The following is a 16,419-nucleotide window of genomic DNA, read 5'->3' as shown; positions in this document are numbered from 1 at the left end:
AATATTTCTACTAAGATATGAGAGTTAATGTAGTATTAATTCAATTTTGCTCAAAATCCCTGAGTAGTGCTTCCATCAATATAACTTGTTCGTTCTAGTTTTTCTTAACTATGAATCATTCCTGAAACCCAGCACGATAAATGGCCATTACTTAGTTAACACTCTCCAATCTGCAAATTACACTTTCATTTAGTTATTTCATAAACATTAACACATATATTTTGATTTATTTTCTATTTACATGACAGATTTCTTAGTCAACTTTAATAAGCAATTTACCGTTTGGCTTGTTATCTTCGAACAACATGTTCCAAATTCTTGGAATGTCAGCTAAACGCTTAGATGGTTCATCACCAGATAATTTTTCAACATGGTAAGCACCTTGGACTTTAATTTTACCTTCCTTAACAGCAGCACCAAGAATCTTGATAGCTTCTGGGAATTGAGCAGCAAAGTTACCGACAATGAAACCTTGGACGTTCAATGAGTTGGTGATAATGAATGGCCAAGAAGTAACAGCAAAAGCTTTATTGTCATTATAACCTGAAATAGCACCACAGGCAGCAACATGACCAAACTTGTTCATCTTGGTCAAAATGAAACTCAAGATTTCCCCACCAACACAATCAAAGTAAACATCAATTCCTTCATTGTCTTTAGCTAAGTAATCACTGACTTGTTGTTTCCATTCAGAGTTTTTGTAGTTGACACACAAATCAGCACCTAAGCTTTCAACCCATTTACATTTTTCATCAGAACCAGAAATACCAATGACTTTAGAAGCACCCAACAAGTGTTTAGCAATTTGAACAACAGAAGATCCAGTGGCACCAGAAGCAGCGGATACACACACAACAGGACCCTTTTCACCTTCTTTTGGTCCGTCCAAGTATTTCTTCAATTTACCAACTTCAGTTAAACCGAAGAAAGCAGTCAAAGTGGTCATACCCAAAATGGACAAAAAGAATTCCAATGGCAATCCCAAACTCTTGTCAATTTTGTTGAAGAAAACAACATCTGGAACAACAGCGTAATCGGCCCAGTAAATTCTACCACTAGCAATATCACCTTTTTGGTATTTTTCTGATTTGGATTCAATAATTTCAGCTAAACCCAATGAGGCCATTGGGGTACCTTCATGAACTGGTGGCATGTAACTTGGGGAGTTGTCACCAGCTTTTCTTAACCAGGTTCTTTGGGTTGGGTCATTGGATAAGTATAACACTTTAGCTAAAACTTGACCTTCTTTTAATTCTGGAACTGGGACTTCTTTGACTTCAAAAGTGGAGTCGTCCTCATTGACTTTAGTATGAATGAAACCAGATGGACAGGTTTTTAAGAAAACTTGAGTAGCAACTTTAGGAGCAGACATTTTTAATTGTTAATTGTGTTATGTATTGAAGTAATGATCAATGATATGATTGAATAGAGAGAAAAAAAAGAAGGAAATTGAAATGAATTGTAATTGCTGAAAACTGGCTCATTTATATAGTTGACGAAATGGAAACACATTCATGCACGTTCCGGACTTGTTAGCTGAAATCATGATGAGATTATTCAGCAATGGAAAAATCCTCGTTTTTCCGCAACTCTTCTAGTTGCACAAAATGTCACCAACCGAATACTTCGATGGTCAGTTTAGGTACACCGCCGTTATTCTATCAAAAGTTATTAGTAATTATCTCCGATAGAAGAAGCTGGATGTCAAATCATGGCGGAGTTACCATGAAACGAAAAATGAATTACACTCTTGAATTAATAATCGGTTTTTTCATTTCTATAGTTCTGGAAATTTCTCCTCGAGCAAATATTCTACAAAAAAAGAAATACCAAAACAGCAAGGGATAGTTAATAAGACGTGGAGAAGAGGAGAAGACAAAGGAGGGTATTGCTTGAAATCTTTGCAACACGTATCCAGCCACTTGTTTGAATCGCCTACGTAATGAATTCAATGGAATTGAGTTTGTAGTATTATAGCATAGACTTATGCGTCTCAGTCGCCTAGTACTAACAATTCTTCTTTGATGTATATAGCAGCTTGCTTTTGAATCTTTTACTGATAGGGATACCATAGTATCTGCATCCTACAATTGTGTTGTTATCGAGTTTCCCAGATTGATCTTTCATTGGAATTGGTTTAGTGAAAAAGAGGCATCAGTCGTGCAATCGTGTATTATGGCGAGTGCGCGAAGAACTAAATCCACCCAAACAAGAACGCCCAACCAACAGAAAAAAAAATATGTATGAACACTGAAATAGATTTCAACCATTTTTGCCACTTATATACATATATCATAACACAATTGCTAGTCATCTATAATGGTATGTCTAACCCAATCACAAGTTTGCAATATGTATCCAGAACCATATACTAACAATTATTGAAATAGTCGTTGAGAGTCGTACCATCCAGTACTAATAAAGAATCTTCCGTGAACACCACAAAGTTTGGCCAACCAGCTGAACATGCTCCTGCTTTGCAAGATAGTTTAAGATCACAAGAGGGCCCATTGAATATAGCATCAAAGATAAACAATCGTCATCCATTAGAATCTCAAGTGACCAACTGGGAAAAAACTCAAGAAGAAAACAGAATGGAAACTTATAGACGTATATTTGGTGCTGGTGCTCCAATCAAAAGAGCTATGGAGTTGGAAATTGTAGAATCCTCGTCATTCAGACCAAGTTTATTAGGAGGTGTTGATTCAATGCATAAAGATATCTTGTTAAACAAAGATTCAAGTGTCGATTGGGAAGATGTTTACCCTGGAGGATTTGCAAATGGTGACAATGTGAAAGATTTCCACTCTGAAATGGAAAAACAAATGGGAATTTAGTAGAGTTTACATAGAATAGAGGTCTATCAAATGAATATGGATTAAATGTACTTATACTGTAAAAGCGATTACTCGAACGTGGCAAAGAGTAAACTCATTGATGTATGAAGACATGCCGAGCTTCAAAAACACATCAACAATACCAAAAGAGACTTACCCATTAGACACCTAATAGATGAGAAATCTGCTAGTTTTGTTAGATACCATCTACCACTCGTGCTTATGACACTTCTTCTCTTGCAATGGTAAACACAAACTTACATTGTTCACATTCTTAGGTCAGTCCTCGAAAGTTTAAATTATACTTTTACAATGTCAATTCAGCTTAAAATAGTAGTAGTATTATCATGTTGTATATAAAATACAAACATTACTCCCATTTAAAGTACAGGAAATCAATGAAAAGTTAAAAAAGAAAGAAGGAGAAAAAAAAAAACCTGCTAATGTATTGGGGGCATTTTTTCAAAGAGAGACTCAGAGAGAAAGAGAGAAAAAAATTTTTTTCAACCATAATGATAACGATCAGAATTTGAATTATCTAACAAAATCAATACAATTCAAACATTTTGTTAAACCAAAACCAAATAAGTTCATTATCAATTTAGCAATGTACTCAAGAGCTCGTAAATCGCAAGAAAATTCAACCAATGGGAATATCGATGAGATTTCTTCCTATAATCAACATCAATCCCATAACAGCACTAACAGTAACAACAACAATAACCATCACCATCATCACCACCACCATAATCATCATCACTCACACCAGTATCCTCACACAAATACTATCCCTGCAAACAAAGATGGCAAACGTTATACCATGAATGAAGTATTTCAAGTATGGTATGATAATAAAGACCAGATTTTGAACAATAGTGTTCCCGTTGGCGCGGATGAGCCCTATAAATTATCCAAGCCAGAGCCTATTTATCATTTAGATTTACAAAGCAATTTAACTAAATCTGAAGATTATCAACTGGAAACCACTAAAGAGGTCACTGATTCATTAGATAAGCTTACCATTGGTGCAGATTCTGAAGTAGATACAGCTACCCAGCCTAGTACTGCAACAGGAGGACCCTCGGCAACAACAGGGACTGCGACAATTTCTTCGATTCAACAAGCACCACCAGGGATGTCGCAATTACATAAAGATTTCCCTAGTGCTGATTCCAAATTCAGACCATTAGTCACTTCTGATAAAATTGAATGGCATTACATTGATCCTTCAGGGAACGAACAAGGTCCATTCAATGGTGACATGATGCAGGACTGGTTAGCTGGAGGTTATTTGAACCTTGAATTGAAAATAAGACGGAAAGAAGAAGGGTCGTTCAGGACATTGAGGGATTTATGTGAAAGTTTGCAGAATTATGTCACTCCTTTCAAAGTTCCATTACCTGATTTAACCGCACCTAGGGGTGGTCCTGGTACCAGTAGTGGTAACGTCACTGGAAACGGTGTTAGAACCACCAATGGTGTTGGTGGTGGAGGCAGTCAATTCTTTTCAGATGATTTACTGGGTAATAGTTTTCCTAATTTTCAATCCAACTTGTTGTCTTCTTTCGGCAGTACACCGCAGAACAATTCATCTCAAGCGAATTTGTTTGGTAATGATTTCATGAAACTGGACCCATTTGCCAATCCATTGCCGTCTATTAACCCAACAGGCGCGACAGGGTTCACTGGCTCAAATTTTGGTATTGATACATTCAATCAGCATACTACTGCTTCTAGCAGCATGGATGCATTTAACCAAAGTTTGGGGTTCCCTTCGATGCCAACTTTGTTGCAACAACAACTTCACCAACAACAACAACCATCGTTGTCTAGAGTCAATAGTGGTTGGGGCGTTGATACATCAGCCTCATCCATTTTGCATTCGGGAAGCAATCCACAAACGCCAATTGGCGGCCATTCGGTTTTGAACAATTCAATCAGCCAACCTGCACCAATGTCTCCTTGGTTACCAGAAGCTGTTACTCAGTCTCATTCAAGAGTTGGTTCTCCTTTTACCTCAAGTGTAAACTTAATTGGTGGTGACGCAGATCCATTAGCCTCGATTCAACCAGAAACTGATGTTGCAAAAAATAACACGGCAGTTTCCATCGGCGGAGTCCCACAAACCAGATCTACAGTCAACACTAAATCTTCTCCACAACCCGAGGATCCAGTTTTGGATGATATCCACAACTCTGTTGTCACTGATATTTTGAATGACGATGAACCTAATGCAATTAACAACCAACATGATCAAGCCAAATCAGTTCCTGTTGTCAATGATCAAGCCGCATTGGTCCAACCTACAGCATCTGAATCGAGACAATCAATTTCAAGCGAAACTGCTGCTAAAGTTTCCGAACCAGAACAACAGCAAGAACAACAACAAGAACCGGAACCGGAACAAGTTAAAGCAGTTGAATTAAAACCATCTACACCTCAAGTCTTGGCTCCATGGGCAGCTGCTAAAGCTGATTCTAAGAAACCTGCTTTAACATTAAAAGAGATTCAAAGACTTGAAGCCGAAAAATTGAATGAACAAAAGAGAATCGAGGCACAAATCAAAAGTGAACATGCAGCTAAAGCTTGGGCCAATGCTGCCGCTGCTGAAAAGGCTGTTAAAGCTGAGAAAACTCCAGTTGCTTTACCATCAACTTGGGGATCTGCTTCTAATGTTCCAGTCACTAAAACTTTAGCCGAAATCCAAAGAGAAGAAGCTGAACGTGCCAAGGCTAAACAGGCAGCTGCTAAGGTCAATTCACCAAGTACTTCATTTGCTCATGCCATTGCTAATTCAGTTCCAAGAGATGATGGACCAGCTTGGACTACCGTCACCAGCAAAAAGCAAGCCTCAGCTCCAGTTGTAAAGAAAGCTGCCACTACAACTACTATTCCTACTTCAGTTTCGAAAACAACTCCTCAATTATTGCGCTCAGTTTCTGCCAATAAACAAACTGTTTCTGCTGTAAATGCTCAAGCCATTAGAGAAGACTTTTTGGTATGGGCTAGATCCAGTATGACAAGTTTATATCCAACTGTTTCTAAAGATGATTTATTGGAAATTTTCATTACTTTACCACCAAATTCTGCTGATTCAAGCTCATTAATTGCTGAAACCATATACAGTTCTTCAGCCACTATGGATGGAAGAAGGTTTGCTCAAGAATTTTTAAAGAGAAGACAAAAAGTTGATCAACAAATTGGTGGTGGAGATCATGTATCTTGGTCAGCCGCCATCATTTCTTCAGCAGACAAAGTTCAAACAGTTGATGAAGATGGTTGGAGTACTAGTTTGAAATCTAAGAAGAAGAATGGTAAAAGAAACTAAAGTTGTAAATAGGGATGAATATAGTTTAAGAACTGAGAATACATAAACAATGTTGCTTGTAAAAGAAAAAATTAATTGTGTTATTAACGGATGTAGATACATAAGAGATATATATAGTAAAAGTATTGAACGGCCTTTTTTTTTTGATTATACGTCATGTAAAATCTTAGCTATAGTCTCAATATTTTCTTGTGGAATCATAACCACACCAGACCTGGCCATTGAGAAATAATACAATTCAGAAACATTTTCACCAGCAGTAATCAACTTACTTGCTAATCCAGCAACTATACCCGTAGAATCCAAGGGGAGTTTTGAAAAATCTATTGTAATGGGTATAATTATATCTTGAGTTGATCCAATAATATATTTAGAATCAAATCCTAATCTAATTCTTTGCTTACTTGATTTTGGCAAGACAAGAGATACTTCATTATAATAAGTTCTGGTAATGGCAAAATAATTTGGTATTGTTTCTGTGGATGATAAGATTCTGGCGGATTTTATAATTGCATTGTTAACTTCACCTTGTCTTGAACCTGTGAGTAATAGTTTCACTTTATTATTGATCATAGGATGAATTTGTGATTGTTTGAATGATTCAAAAGTTCTTTCTTCCAATTTTTTCGAACCTTGTTCAAAATCAAACTCAGTAGCAATCGGTGATGCACCAAATGTAGGGATATAACTATTAGAAACATCCAGAAATTCAAAACTATTTTTCGTAAGAATATTAATTACTTTTTGTTTTAAATCATAAGGGATCAATACAATATCATTGAAGTGACTAGATATGAAAAATAAAGAAATATTGTTTTCCGACAATGGTTTCGTTAATTCCAAAATTCTTAATGAATTATCGGAACTCCCATCACAATCAACACTCAAACATAAATATTTTTCTGGTAGCAATTGGACATCATGATAGTTTAATTGTTTGCAAATTTCAATTGGTTGTTGGAAATATTGTTTCATTAGTTTTTGTGAACAGATAATGGTACATTCAACAGGAGTCAAGGCAATATGAAAGAAATAATCCTCGGTTTCAGTGTCTTCTTCAATTGGTTCTTCAAGTGGAGGGCTAGGAGGTAATTTGCTCGAATTATCAACCAACTTTGTGTTTAATCCATCACCATCTGAAGCAGAAGTATTTGAACTGTATTCATCTAAGCCATTACCATCATCGTCGTCATCATCTTCATTACCGATACTTGATTTTTGAAAGTTTGAATTGTCAACTGAATGATATAGTAGTTGCAAAATAGAACTGATGAATATCCAATACTTATCTCGTGATATAGATAGTATCGATAGCATAGTAGGGTTTAAATGTACTTGAGTACTCATGTTTAATCGAATATGGGAATTTAAAACCAAGGATGATGACTCCAAGAAGCAAGAACTTGATATATATGTAAAAAATTAAATCAAACTAAGATATGAATATGAAAAAATAAAACAGGGACAAGAAAAATCAGAAAAACATAAAAACGAAAAAAAAAAAGGTTTCCCCGTTGTGAGTCACAAAAATATGATTCAAATATTAATTCAATTGATTTTGTTTAAATAAAACTTAACTAGAACTAAAAAGAATAAAAAAATTTTAGAGGAAAACTTATATCTTATTTATAAATATATCAATTTCAAGGGATAAAGGGTGTCAGAGTGTCAGGGGTGAGAGGAAAACAAGTGCAAAGTAGAATTTAGAACAATCTAAAAATTTTGAAAATTTATAAATGAATAATTCCTTTCGTTCCCTATTCCCCCCTCCCTTTTTCAATTAGAATTGAAAACTAAGAAATGAAATTTCAATAATAAACTTAGTTAGCAAATTCTTAACTGTGGAGAATTTTATTATTTCATTTCCTTTTCTCCATCTGTTCTGTTTTTACTTAGTTCCGTTTCCAATTAATGCTAAACCATCCAATGAGTTTGAAGAAGAAAATGGCCTCTTTCTTGCATGTATTGTTAAATTTCTCATGTGTAATGCACCACACTTATCTCTTATTCTTCAAACAATTATAATTCTATTTATTTTTATGCTATCGTCATTAGTATTATCTTCAACATTCACTTGAAATTATCCCCGCCCTCCAACATAGCCTTCCTTCATACATAGGCTACAGACTTAGACCAAGATAATTCCCGAATAATAACAACAATATGCAATTCATATTAACTTGGTTGAAATGGTGATTATTCTATAACCGGAATAACCGTATAAACTGAGATAGAAACTTTTCTAGCCTTGATACCAAGTGAAACTATTAAACTAATTTTGTAATTACCTCACGTGTTCGAAATTGTTGACACCCCACGACTTTGGCAAAAAATTACTAATTTGACAATAATCATAAAACACATAAATTCAACTCTAACTCTACGACTATTCACTAAATTCCTACAAACTTCTGATATAACTATTACTACCATTAGTACAATTTGTCRTATCCGTTAAAGCTTTTCGTTTGTTCTTCTTTGGTGGGTTTTGACGATATTCTTTGGCATAGGGCGCTGCTCGCTTGAAGCCTTGATTTTCATCCATAGGAATGGCAGAACTTCTTCCTGGTGGTTTCTTATTCTTTAGAGCTTCTTTATAGTTGTCAATCTCTAATTTAGCGCTGGTAAGTTCTGCTTGCAAATGTGCAACATCCGTTTTTAATTGTGTATTTTCCAATTCAAGAAAATCAATTTTTTTCGTCAACTTGTCAATAAGCTCTTCATCTGGCGTTCCCCTTAAATATAGTCCAATTTCAACATCATCCTGTTGAGTATGTTCGTCTCTATTATTTTCATAATCATCTATCTCTTTATTGATTTTCGCCGCAATCATTTGGGACGAATTTAACACTTTGTCAACATCAAATGGATTAAGGCCAGCAGTTTCCCAGGATCGAATGATTCTTTCTTTGGTTAACTTTTCCTGTCTTGCTTCATAGTAGTTCAGTAAAAATAACTGCTGCTTAACTGGATCTGTCCCAAGGGCATGGGCCAATTTTGACAATTTTACTTTGTATCCATATTTTATTGGTCCAAAGATTCCAAGGTCCAAAGGCTGTAACAAATGGGTTGAATGAGGCGGTAAATACAATGGAATGATATTATTGTCCTCACAGGTTTCTCTGAACTTCTTAGTTTTGTGGCTTCCATGCCCATCCATTATTAGCAAAACTTTTCCTTGATTAGTTTTTTCTTTCACTTGGGGAATAAAAACCTCCTCCAACCAACGCCAAGACAACCAATAAGAAGTATATCCACATTTGGAGACTGAGTAGTAGTAGTCTGAAGCATCATCATTAAACCAGCCGGTTCTTAGAGTTTGTCCTTTAAAAATTATCCCCGGAATTAATTTTTCTCCACTCATGYTGATTGCTTCGATAACAGTGCAACTATCTCTGCCCTCAGTAGACTTAACGTAAGTTCTATTTTTATAGCTAGGTACAGCCACTCTTGAACTCTTACCCTGACCCATAATAAACCCAGATTCATCATAATTAAATATGTTTTCGTTGGGAATTTGATGTTGTCTGACAATCAGGTCATATTTATGAAAATATTCTTTTATCTGATCGGGAGTTGCTGCCTTTACTCTCAAACTTGATATTTTTCTTCCTTGAACAACATGGATCTCCTTATGCCTTTTTTTAAAGCGTTCAAACCAAGAACCACCGATACTAGCCAGTTGTCTGTCCAACAGTAAAAATAGCTCTGCATATTCAACGATATCATGACGGCTACGTCCATTTCCTGCTTCATCAGACTCAATAATCCATTTGACTATCTCCTTCTCTTGTTGAGGGGTGAAGAGTTGTTTCCCTCTATGGGCTATTTGTTTGGGTAGTACTCCATTCATACGTTTCCTTATGGTTTCATGACAAAGGTTATATTTCTTTGCTGCTTTTCTATAAGACAACAATAATCCATTTTTTATATCACTTATGGCTTTTGCCATAGCCACTTCATCGACCACTTGCTTTTTTTTTCCGTTTAATTGCCATATTGAAGTATTATTGAAACAAAATGGAAAGAGTATTGGTTATTTGTTTGTTTACAATTTTTTATTTTTTTTGCCAAAGTCGTGGGGTGTCAACAAATTCCGACACGTGAGGTAGACAAAAAAAAATTAAGAAATAGAACGATAAAAGTGAAAGCGTTGTCTGAACAACCCTTGCTGTGCCGATTTGATAATGTAAGAAACCTTCCTCTTTCCTCCTCGATGAATTATAAATAGAGAAGTTAGAGTAATTTAACTCATACTGCAGAATGGTCGAGTTGACAATCTTCTCATAACAAAGAGGGAAAAAAAAATAGTAATTGTTTTTAAAAAAATGTTAAACAAATTGATAACCATCAAATATGGAAGGAGAAGGAGAGGAGAAAAGAAGAAAGGGGATAGGATTAACAATTCTACAGATTTCATCTATTGTTTACATTCCCCAGATAACATTGAGACCGACAACAACAACAGCCGATAATAACTGGTGCCATAGTTGGAATTGGTGACCCCTCTTCACTAAACTGTGGTTGTCCTTTTTATTATATTTGTTACTATATTTTGTATTGCAGTATTATTATACATCCTAGATAACAACTTTTTTTTATTTTTTTTACTTTTCCACCCTTTGCACTAGACGTCTCCTAAATTTTGTCTTTCATAAAATGTTTCATACAATTCGATTGCTTCCTTTTGTGATTCAATAGCACTTTCAATAAAGATTTCTACACTATTTCTGAAATCATCAATTCTTTCATATTCAAAATTCTCCAATTCCTGTTTAATCGTCTCACTTATCTCTTTAAAACTTTTCTCAAACGATTCTGTTCTTTGTTTCAATTTATCAACTTCAAAATTCAATTGATTGATCTTATCAGGTTGTTGTTGTTTTCGTGTATATTTATCCAATTGAGCTTGCTTTTTACTCAATTCTTGATTAGAATTATGGTACTGTTGATAAACATTTAATCTCGTATCAAACACAAAATTAATTGAACCAATGATTCGAAGGTATTCTTCAATAGTGAACCCCAATGTCAATTGATCTTGTAAATTGATTCTATCAAGATTATCTTTAATTTTTAATTCCACTTCACTGAATGCTGATAACAAATCACTCGTAACTTTGGAAATCTCCAATCCAGCCAATTCACTCATGGTCAATGCAATCTCATCCAATATCCCAATCATATCCAAACGTTGTTGACCTATTAGTTCAATTGTTTTGTAAAATTGTTTTAAATTATACTCCAAATCGTCAATATATTGTTTCTTGGTAATAAAATATTGATCTGGCTCTGTTACTTTAGTTGACATTGAAAACAAAGAACTCATAAATCCACCTGAAGTGGCAGCAGCAGTAGCTGCTGCAGCTGCAACATTAGAGGACATTGCCACATCTTTATTGCCATCCAAATATTCACTGTTTTGTAGTGATGCTCCCGATCCTGATAATCTTTCTCTTTCCTTAGATTCATTGACAAAATCTTGACTTGTTAAAAACATAACAAAATCTGGGTCGTTGCACAACAAAGGGTGATGATTGATTTTACTCAACATTTTTTCTAATGATAACCTTCGATTTTCAATAAAATTTTCATTGAATCTTCCAATAAAAGTTTGTTTGGAAGGTGGAGGTGGAATTATTCTCCCGGGATGATTATTCTGTAATTGGTGATATATCCATCGAAAATCTCTATATCTTCTAGAAACTTGCACCAGTTCGACTGCTGGGAAAAACTTTGAATCTAAATTCTTGTTCACCGTTTTAATTGTGTATACAACATGAGCTGTAGTTAAATCACCAACTTTAGTAGGGTCCCCTACAGTTATTTCTAATTTATTGGATTGTGGATCCGATTCATTTGCTTGTGGTCTTTTGCTTTTGATCAGCAGTGGTTTTTGTGGTGAGTCAGGTCCATTATTTATATCATAAAGAGGCGCTTCGGCTTCCTTGGCTATTGATTCCCCATTGAAATCTGCTTGTGGGTTCGATTCTGAATTTTCATTTTCTTTATTATCATCTACACTTAGTGGACCCAATGGATTTGTACTGCTTTCATTCATATGTTGCACATTTATTTTAGAACTGAATTTTCTTGGTCTGGTTGCCTTGAACTTGGTAGTTTTGATTTTGGTCAAACGAGTTGGTGATTTGGTTGTCTCTGCATCTGCAGAAATAACTTTTAATGGAGATCCTTTATCATGAAACAACGCCCCAGATGAAGATATCTTCCCAGGCGATTTAACATTTGAAGATTCTAATATATCACTATCTTCGGCACCATGAGTTAATTTAGATAATATTTCATTTGAATGTTCTTTTCTTTCCTCTTTTTTCAATTCATGGGTTTGTTCATCGACTGCATTGTAGTACGACGATTGTTTGTTGTAATCATTATCATCTTCGTCTTCTTCATCTTCATCTTCATCTTGGGCATATTTTTGAAAACCTTTTTGATCGTCATTACCAAATCCTAATGGATTGGCAAAGGGGTCATCCATAGCTAGTGAGCTGAATTGATTCGATAACGGAGCAACTACTGAATTGTGTAATCTAGAATTGCCAAGTCCATTTGAGCCAAAGTCGTCATTGTTGCTAGGAGACACTGCATCATCCCAAACAGATGCTGTCAATTCATCATTATCCATAGTGGAAGTGAGGTTTTGTATATTATTGAATAAAAAGATTTGGTTGGCAAATTTGAATCCCAAGAGTTTATTTATTTCTCGTGTCCACTCAAAAAAAATTGATAATCATTCGGTTACACATTTTTTTGTTTGGTGTTTAGTGAATGACACACGACCAAGTTATAAACGTGTAGGAAATACGGTGTTGAAATGTAATTATTATGTCCCATTAAAGTTAGTAATGATCATTTGCTATGGATCGGGGGGTTGCTGTTAAAGTGTGTGTTCAAAAAGCTTATTGAGACAATACTATCTATGTCAATAAGTTGAACTTTGGATAAATATTGAACAAATTTTGTTAAAAGTGTTGGTGTAACATTTTGTGTTAAGTGTTCACAGTTTAACTGATTATTAGCATTTAAGAGAAAGTCATAATTTTGAATTATAAGCCATGTTCAACCTTTAACTGACCTGGGAGTAATAGAAAGTGTTGTTTCATTTCCTGGCTTGAATCAAACTTATTGATTGCTGCTACCCCGCAAGGCTAGAATTGTAGCAATAACGATGTGGATATTCACAAATAGACTATTCCATGGATTTGATTTGAAGACTGTAAACAAATAGCATAGCCATTTAAGCTTTGTCAATATGACAACACTCACAAGACATCTATCCCCTTTGATTCTAAGAAAAATATGAGGAGTTTTTCTTGAAACGTTTGTTTTGCTTTCTTTTTGCAACCATTTGTTTACAATTTTGATTTTCAACGACACCAACCACTCCAATGTGGAGAACTGTCTGCCATAGCCCCTTCTTTCTTCCCAACTATAGCATAGTAATGAAATACTATAAATAAGGGTGAGTTAATCCCACTTTTGCCAATCTTTTCTCAATTCTTATTCACTACTTTCAAGATATCTTACTAACCAAATATGAAATCTATTAGCTTTATTCTTTTCACTTTCTTACTTTTTGTTGCTCCAATTTTAGGTAAAATACAAAATGTTTACTTATATGTTAGATCTCAAAACCAAACTGTCAACGGGAATGGATTGTATTCTGTTAAAGAAAGACCAGGTATTAATTACTTTTTCTTAGGTCCTCCCAATCATGCCCAAAAATTGATTTATGACGATCAGAACTATTATATTTATCAACAAGTTGATCCACACACAAGATATTATTTTGGCATTCAAAGAAATATCTTACAGTTGTCCAAAGGTAACCCTCAAAGAGTTGTCATGAGAAGAAATGGTGAATTGAATTTCAGAGGTGATGATAAATTGTATGCCGTTAAAAATATTGGTGATCCAATAAACTATTCTAAGGATCATTATGCTGTTAAATATTATGCTAATAAGAATAATGTCCCCAAGCACGCGCCGAAAGTAACTGTTTATGCTAAGAAGGCGTGATAATTTTAGTATATAAATACGCATGTATGTTAGTGTTGTACGTAGTTTTTGTAGTTTATGTCTGTTTAGGAATACATGTGTATATCATCGCCTTCTGAATACAATATTTGAGGATAGCTTTCGAATACATATTGGAATAATTACCTAATATAGAGTGCATAAACCATAAAGCATATCTAACGGAACTAAAAGTAACGTACTCTAGCAAAACAATTATTTTTGAAAAGATTACCAGCCTAAATAATTATTGAAATCCTTTGATTTTATTTTCACGAAATTTGCAACCAACTCTATATATGCCAAACCCAACTCCTATTTCTTCAAATCAACTTTAGGAATGCAAATACAATATATACAACACACTTTCCTTTCTATACTCATAATCATTAGCCATTGTTTCTGTGAGTTAATATCAATCAGCTTATATGCAAAATCAGACAACAGTTCTATAAACGGGTTAGGATTATTTTCTTTACATGAAGGAGAAGGGTACAATTATTTGTTTTTAGGAGACCCCAAAAATGCTCAAAAACTCGTTTATGACACCAAGATGTATCATGTATTTTTTTACTATGTTTACTTGTTCCCTTACTATTTGACACTGGTGAATAATTTTTTACAATTATCTTCTGTTCATTATCCTTTTAAAATCAAAATAAAGAAAAATGGAGACCTTACATTTACTTACTCCGATAGGTTATATGCAATGAAGAATGTTGATGATCCACACAACTATTCAAATGAATACTATGCTATATATTACTACCCCAAATCTAGTATTGTTCCATCTCAAGCTATGAAAGTAACCATAACAACAAGTATGCCAGCTAATCAAACATATAGTTGAATGGAGAGTGGTTGTATGTGTTGCTAAAATTTTTTTTCTCGATTTTTGCTTTTTTTTCCCGCATTTTAATTTTACGTAAAGTTGCTAAATTAGGAAATCATATTGAAGTCTGGTAACAATAAAGACCCAAAAGAAGAAGAAGAAGAAGGGGCATCATTCATTTTTTTTGCTTCCACTGTCATCACATCCCTTGAATTCATTTTTTCTAGAAATAAATAAATAAATAAATTATTATTCTCTTCTTTATATTATCGACTATTCTTTCACTTTTCTACAATCAATAATCTTTCTAAATTATGAATCTTCTACTATTATTCTTCCCAATATACGTTTTAGCTACTATTCATAAAATAGAGCTTTACGCCAACTCCACCAATCAAGAAATCAACGAACACAAGATTTCTTACAGAACTGGGAAATTCCCAAGCTATGATTTGTACATTGATGATCAAACTTCATATTACCAGTACGATGATTTTAATAAAGTCATTTTCTATGATAACAAAGTTAGGTTTTATTTAACTGTAATCAATAACATTCTTCAATTGAGTCCAAATACTCCGTTGTTAATAGATATTCAGTCAGATGGTAAAATATTAGATGATACTTATGCGGTAGAGACCTCAAGCATTGCTCAAACAAATGCTAAAAAGAATTATAACATTTGGTATGGTACTGATCCTCCAATTGATGCGATCCCGTTGTCTATTCATGCTAGTTACCTTTAGTTTGTGTTTATAATTTTGCAAAATATATAGGTGAGACAAATATTACGATTAACTTTCGTTCAACTTGACAATAATTTACTAATGAAATCACACCGTTATTTATGACGTAAGGTAGTTTCCAAAGCACAAGCTACAGATACTCTACATTTATTTCTATTCTACAACAATGGCAACACACTTCCGCTTTGTTGTTTTGAGAAGCAGGTTATAGATAACCGCCTACTCTTTATCATTTTGCTAATTCAAGCATGAGGAACTATCATGCATTGATTATCTGATTTCTTGTAGTTATGGACTTAATTCACAGTAGAACATCTGCCACTCGATTCAACACTAACAAGCTGTTCCAAATATTGACACTCAAGTTCAAGACCAACCAAACGTTGCACCAAAACAAGTAGCTGCAAAAAAGTAAATATTTATTGTAGAACTTGTCGAATGAGTCTGAGCCTCGGAGAAAAAAACAATAATCCTCTCTAAAAATTGCACTTTTTTTTTCCCTTTCATTATTTCTTCTTGGTGTTGTTGCAATCCTCTATGTTCTTTTTTCCCCGGGGTCAATCCACCAAAATAGGAAGTTGCGGCATTCAGAAACTGGCCTATCAAATTCAAGCATTTTGTAATACATAGAAGAAAAAA

General features: G+C 34.5%; 9 protein-coding genes across 9 annotated transcripts; 5 read left to right on the top strand and 4 right to left on the bottom strand. All coding sequences in view use genetic code 12, as the record gives it.

Moving 5' to 3' along the window:
- Positions 1-253: 253 nt before the first annotated feature.
- CAALFM_C406710WA (uncharacterized protein) lies at positions 254-1,372 on the bottom strand (the record flags this gene model as incomplete). Its single annotated transcript, XM_710355.2, has 1 exon — positions 254-1,372. One exon carries the CDS (start codon positions 1,370-1,372, stop codon positions 254-256), a length of 1,119 nt encoding a protein of 372 aa, XP_715448.2.
- A 947-nt stretch (positions 1,373-2,319) lies between these two features.
- On the top strand, positions 2,320-2,837 carry CAALFM_C406690CA (uncharacterized protein; the record flags this gene model as incomplete). Its single annotated transcript, XM_019475398.1, has 2 exons — positions 2,320-2,322; positions 2,391-2,837. The coding sequence occupies 2 exons, from the start codon at positions 2,320-2,322 to the stop codon at positions 2,835-2,837; spliced, it is 450 nt and encodes a 149-aa protein (XP_019330943.1).
- A 607-nt stretch (positions 2,838-3,444) lies between these two features.
- Positions 3,445-6,165, top strand: CAALFM_C406680CA (uncharacterized protein; the record flags this gene model as incomplete). The annotated part of the gene is made up of 1 exon (XM_710357.2): positions 3,445-6,165. The coding sequence occupies one exon, from the start codon at positions 3,445-3,447 to the stop codon at positions 6,163-6,165; it is 2,721 nt and encodes a 906-aa protein (XP_715450.2).
- A 147-nt stretch (positions 6,166-6,312) lies between these two features.
- Positions 6,313-7,512, bottom strand: CAALFM_C406670WA (uncharacterized protein; the record flags this gene model as incomplete). The annotated part of the gene is made up of 1 exon (XM_710358.2): positions 6,313-7,512. One exon carries the CDS (start codon positions 7,510-7,512, stop codon positions 6,313-6,315), a length of 1,200 nt encoding a protein of 399 aa, XP_715451.1.
- A 1,054-nt stretch (positions 7,513-8,566) lies between these two features.
- CAALFM_C406660WA (uncharacterized protein) lies at positions 8,567-10,117 on the bottom strand (the record flags this gene model as incomplete). Its single annotated transcript, XM_710430.2, has 1 exon — positions 8,567-10,117. The coding sequence occupies one exon, from the start codon at positions 10,115-10,117 to the stop codon at positions 8,567-8,569; it is 1,551 nt and encodes a 516-aa protein (XP_715523.2).
- Positions 10,118-10,792: 675 nt separating this feature from the next.
- CAALFM_C406650WA (sorting nexin 1) lies at positions 10,793-12,811 on the bottom strand (the record flags this gene model as incomplete). Its single annotated transcript, XM_710431.2, has 1 exon — positions 10,793-12,811. One exon carries the CDS (start codon positions 12,809-12,811, stop codon positions 10,793-10,795), a length of 2,019 nt encoding a protein of 672 aa, XP_715524.1.
- Positions 12,812-13,722: 911 nt separating this feature from the next.
- Positions 13,723-14,205, top strand: CAALFM_C406640CA (uncharacterized protein; the record flags this gene model as incomplete). Its single annotated transcript, XM_710432.1, has 1 exon — positions 13,723-14,205. The coding sequence occupies one exon, from the start codon at positions 13,723-13,725 to the stop codon at positions 14,203-14,205; it is 483 nt and encodes a 160-aa protein (XP_715525.1).
- A 337-nt stretch (positions 14,206-14,542) lies between these two features.
- CAALFM_C406630CA (uncharacterized protein) lies at positions 14,543-15,052 on the top strand (the record flags this gene model as incomplete). The annotated part of the gene is made up of 1 exon (XM_710433.1): positions 14,543-15,052. One exon carries the CDS (start codon positions 14,543-14,545, stop codon positions 15,050-15,052), a length of 510 nt encoding a protein of 169 aa, XP_715526.1.
- A 296-nt stretch (positions 15,053-15,348) lies between these two features.
- CAALFM_C406620CA (uncharacterized protein) lies at positions 15,349-15,780 on the top strand (the record flags this gene model as incomplete). Its single annotated transcript, XM_710434.2, has 1 exon — positions 15,349-15,780. The coding sequence occupies one exon, from the start codon at positions 15,349-15,351 to the stop codon at positions 15,778-15,780; it is 432 nt and encodes a 143-aa protein (XP_715527.2).
- Positions 15,781-16,419: the final 639 nt, after the last annotated feature.

Source organism: Candida albicans, chromosome 4 (assembly GCF_000182965.3).
Source record: "Candida albicans SC5314 chromosome 4, complete sequence".
Taxonomy (NCBI): Eukaryota; Fungi; Ascomycota; class Pichiomycetes; order Serinales; family Debaryomycetaceae; genus Candida; species Candida albicans.
This window is presented reverse-complemented; position numbering and strand designations above follow the sequence as displayed.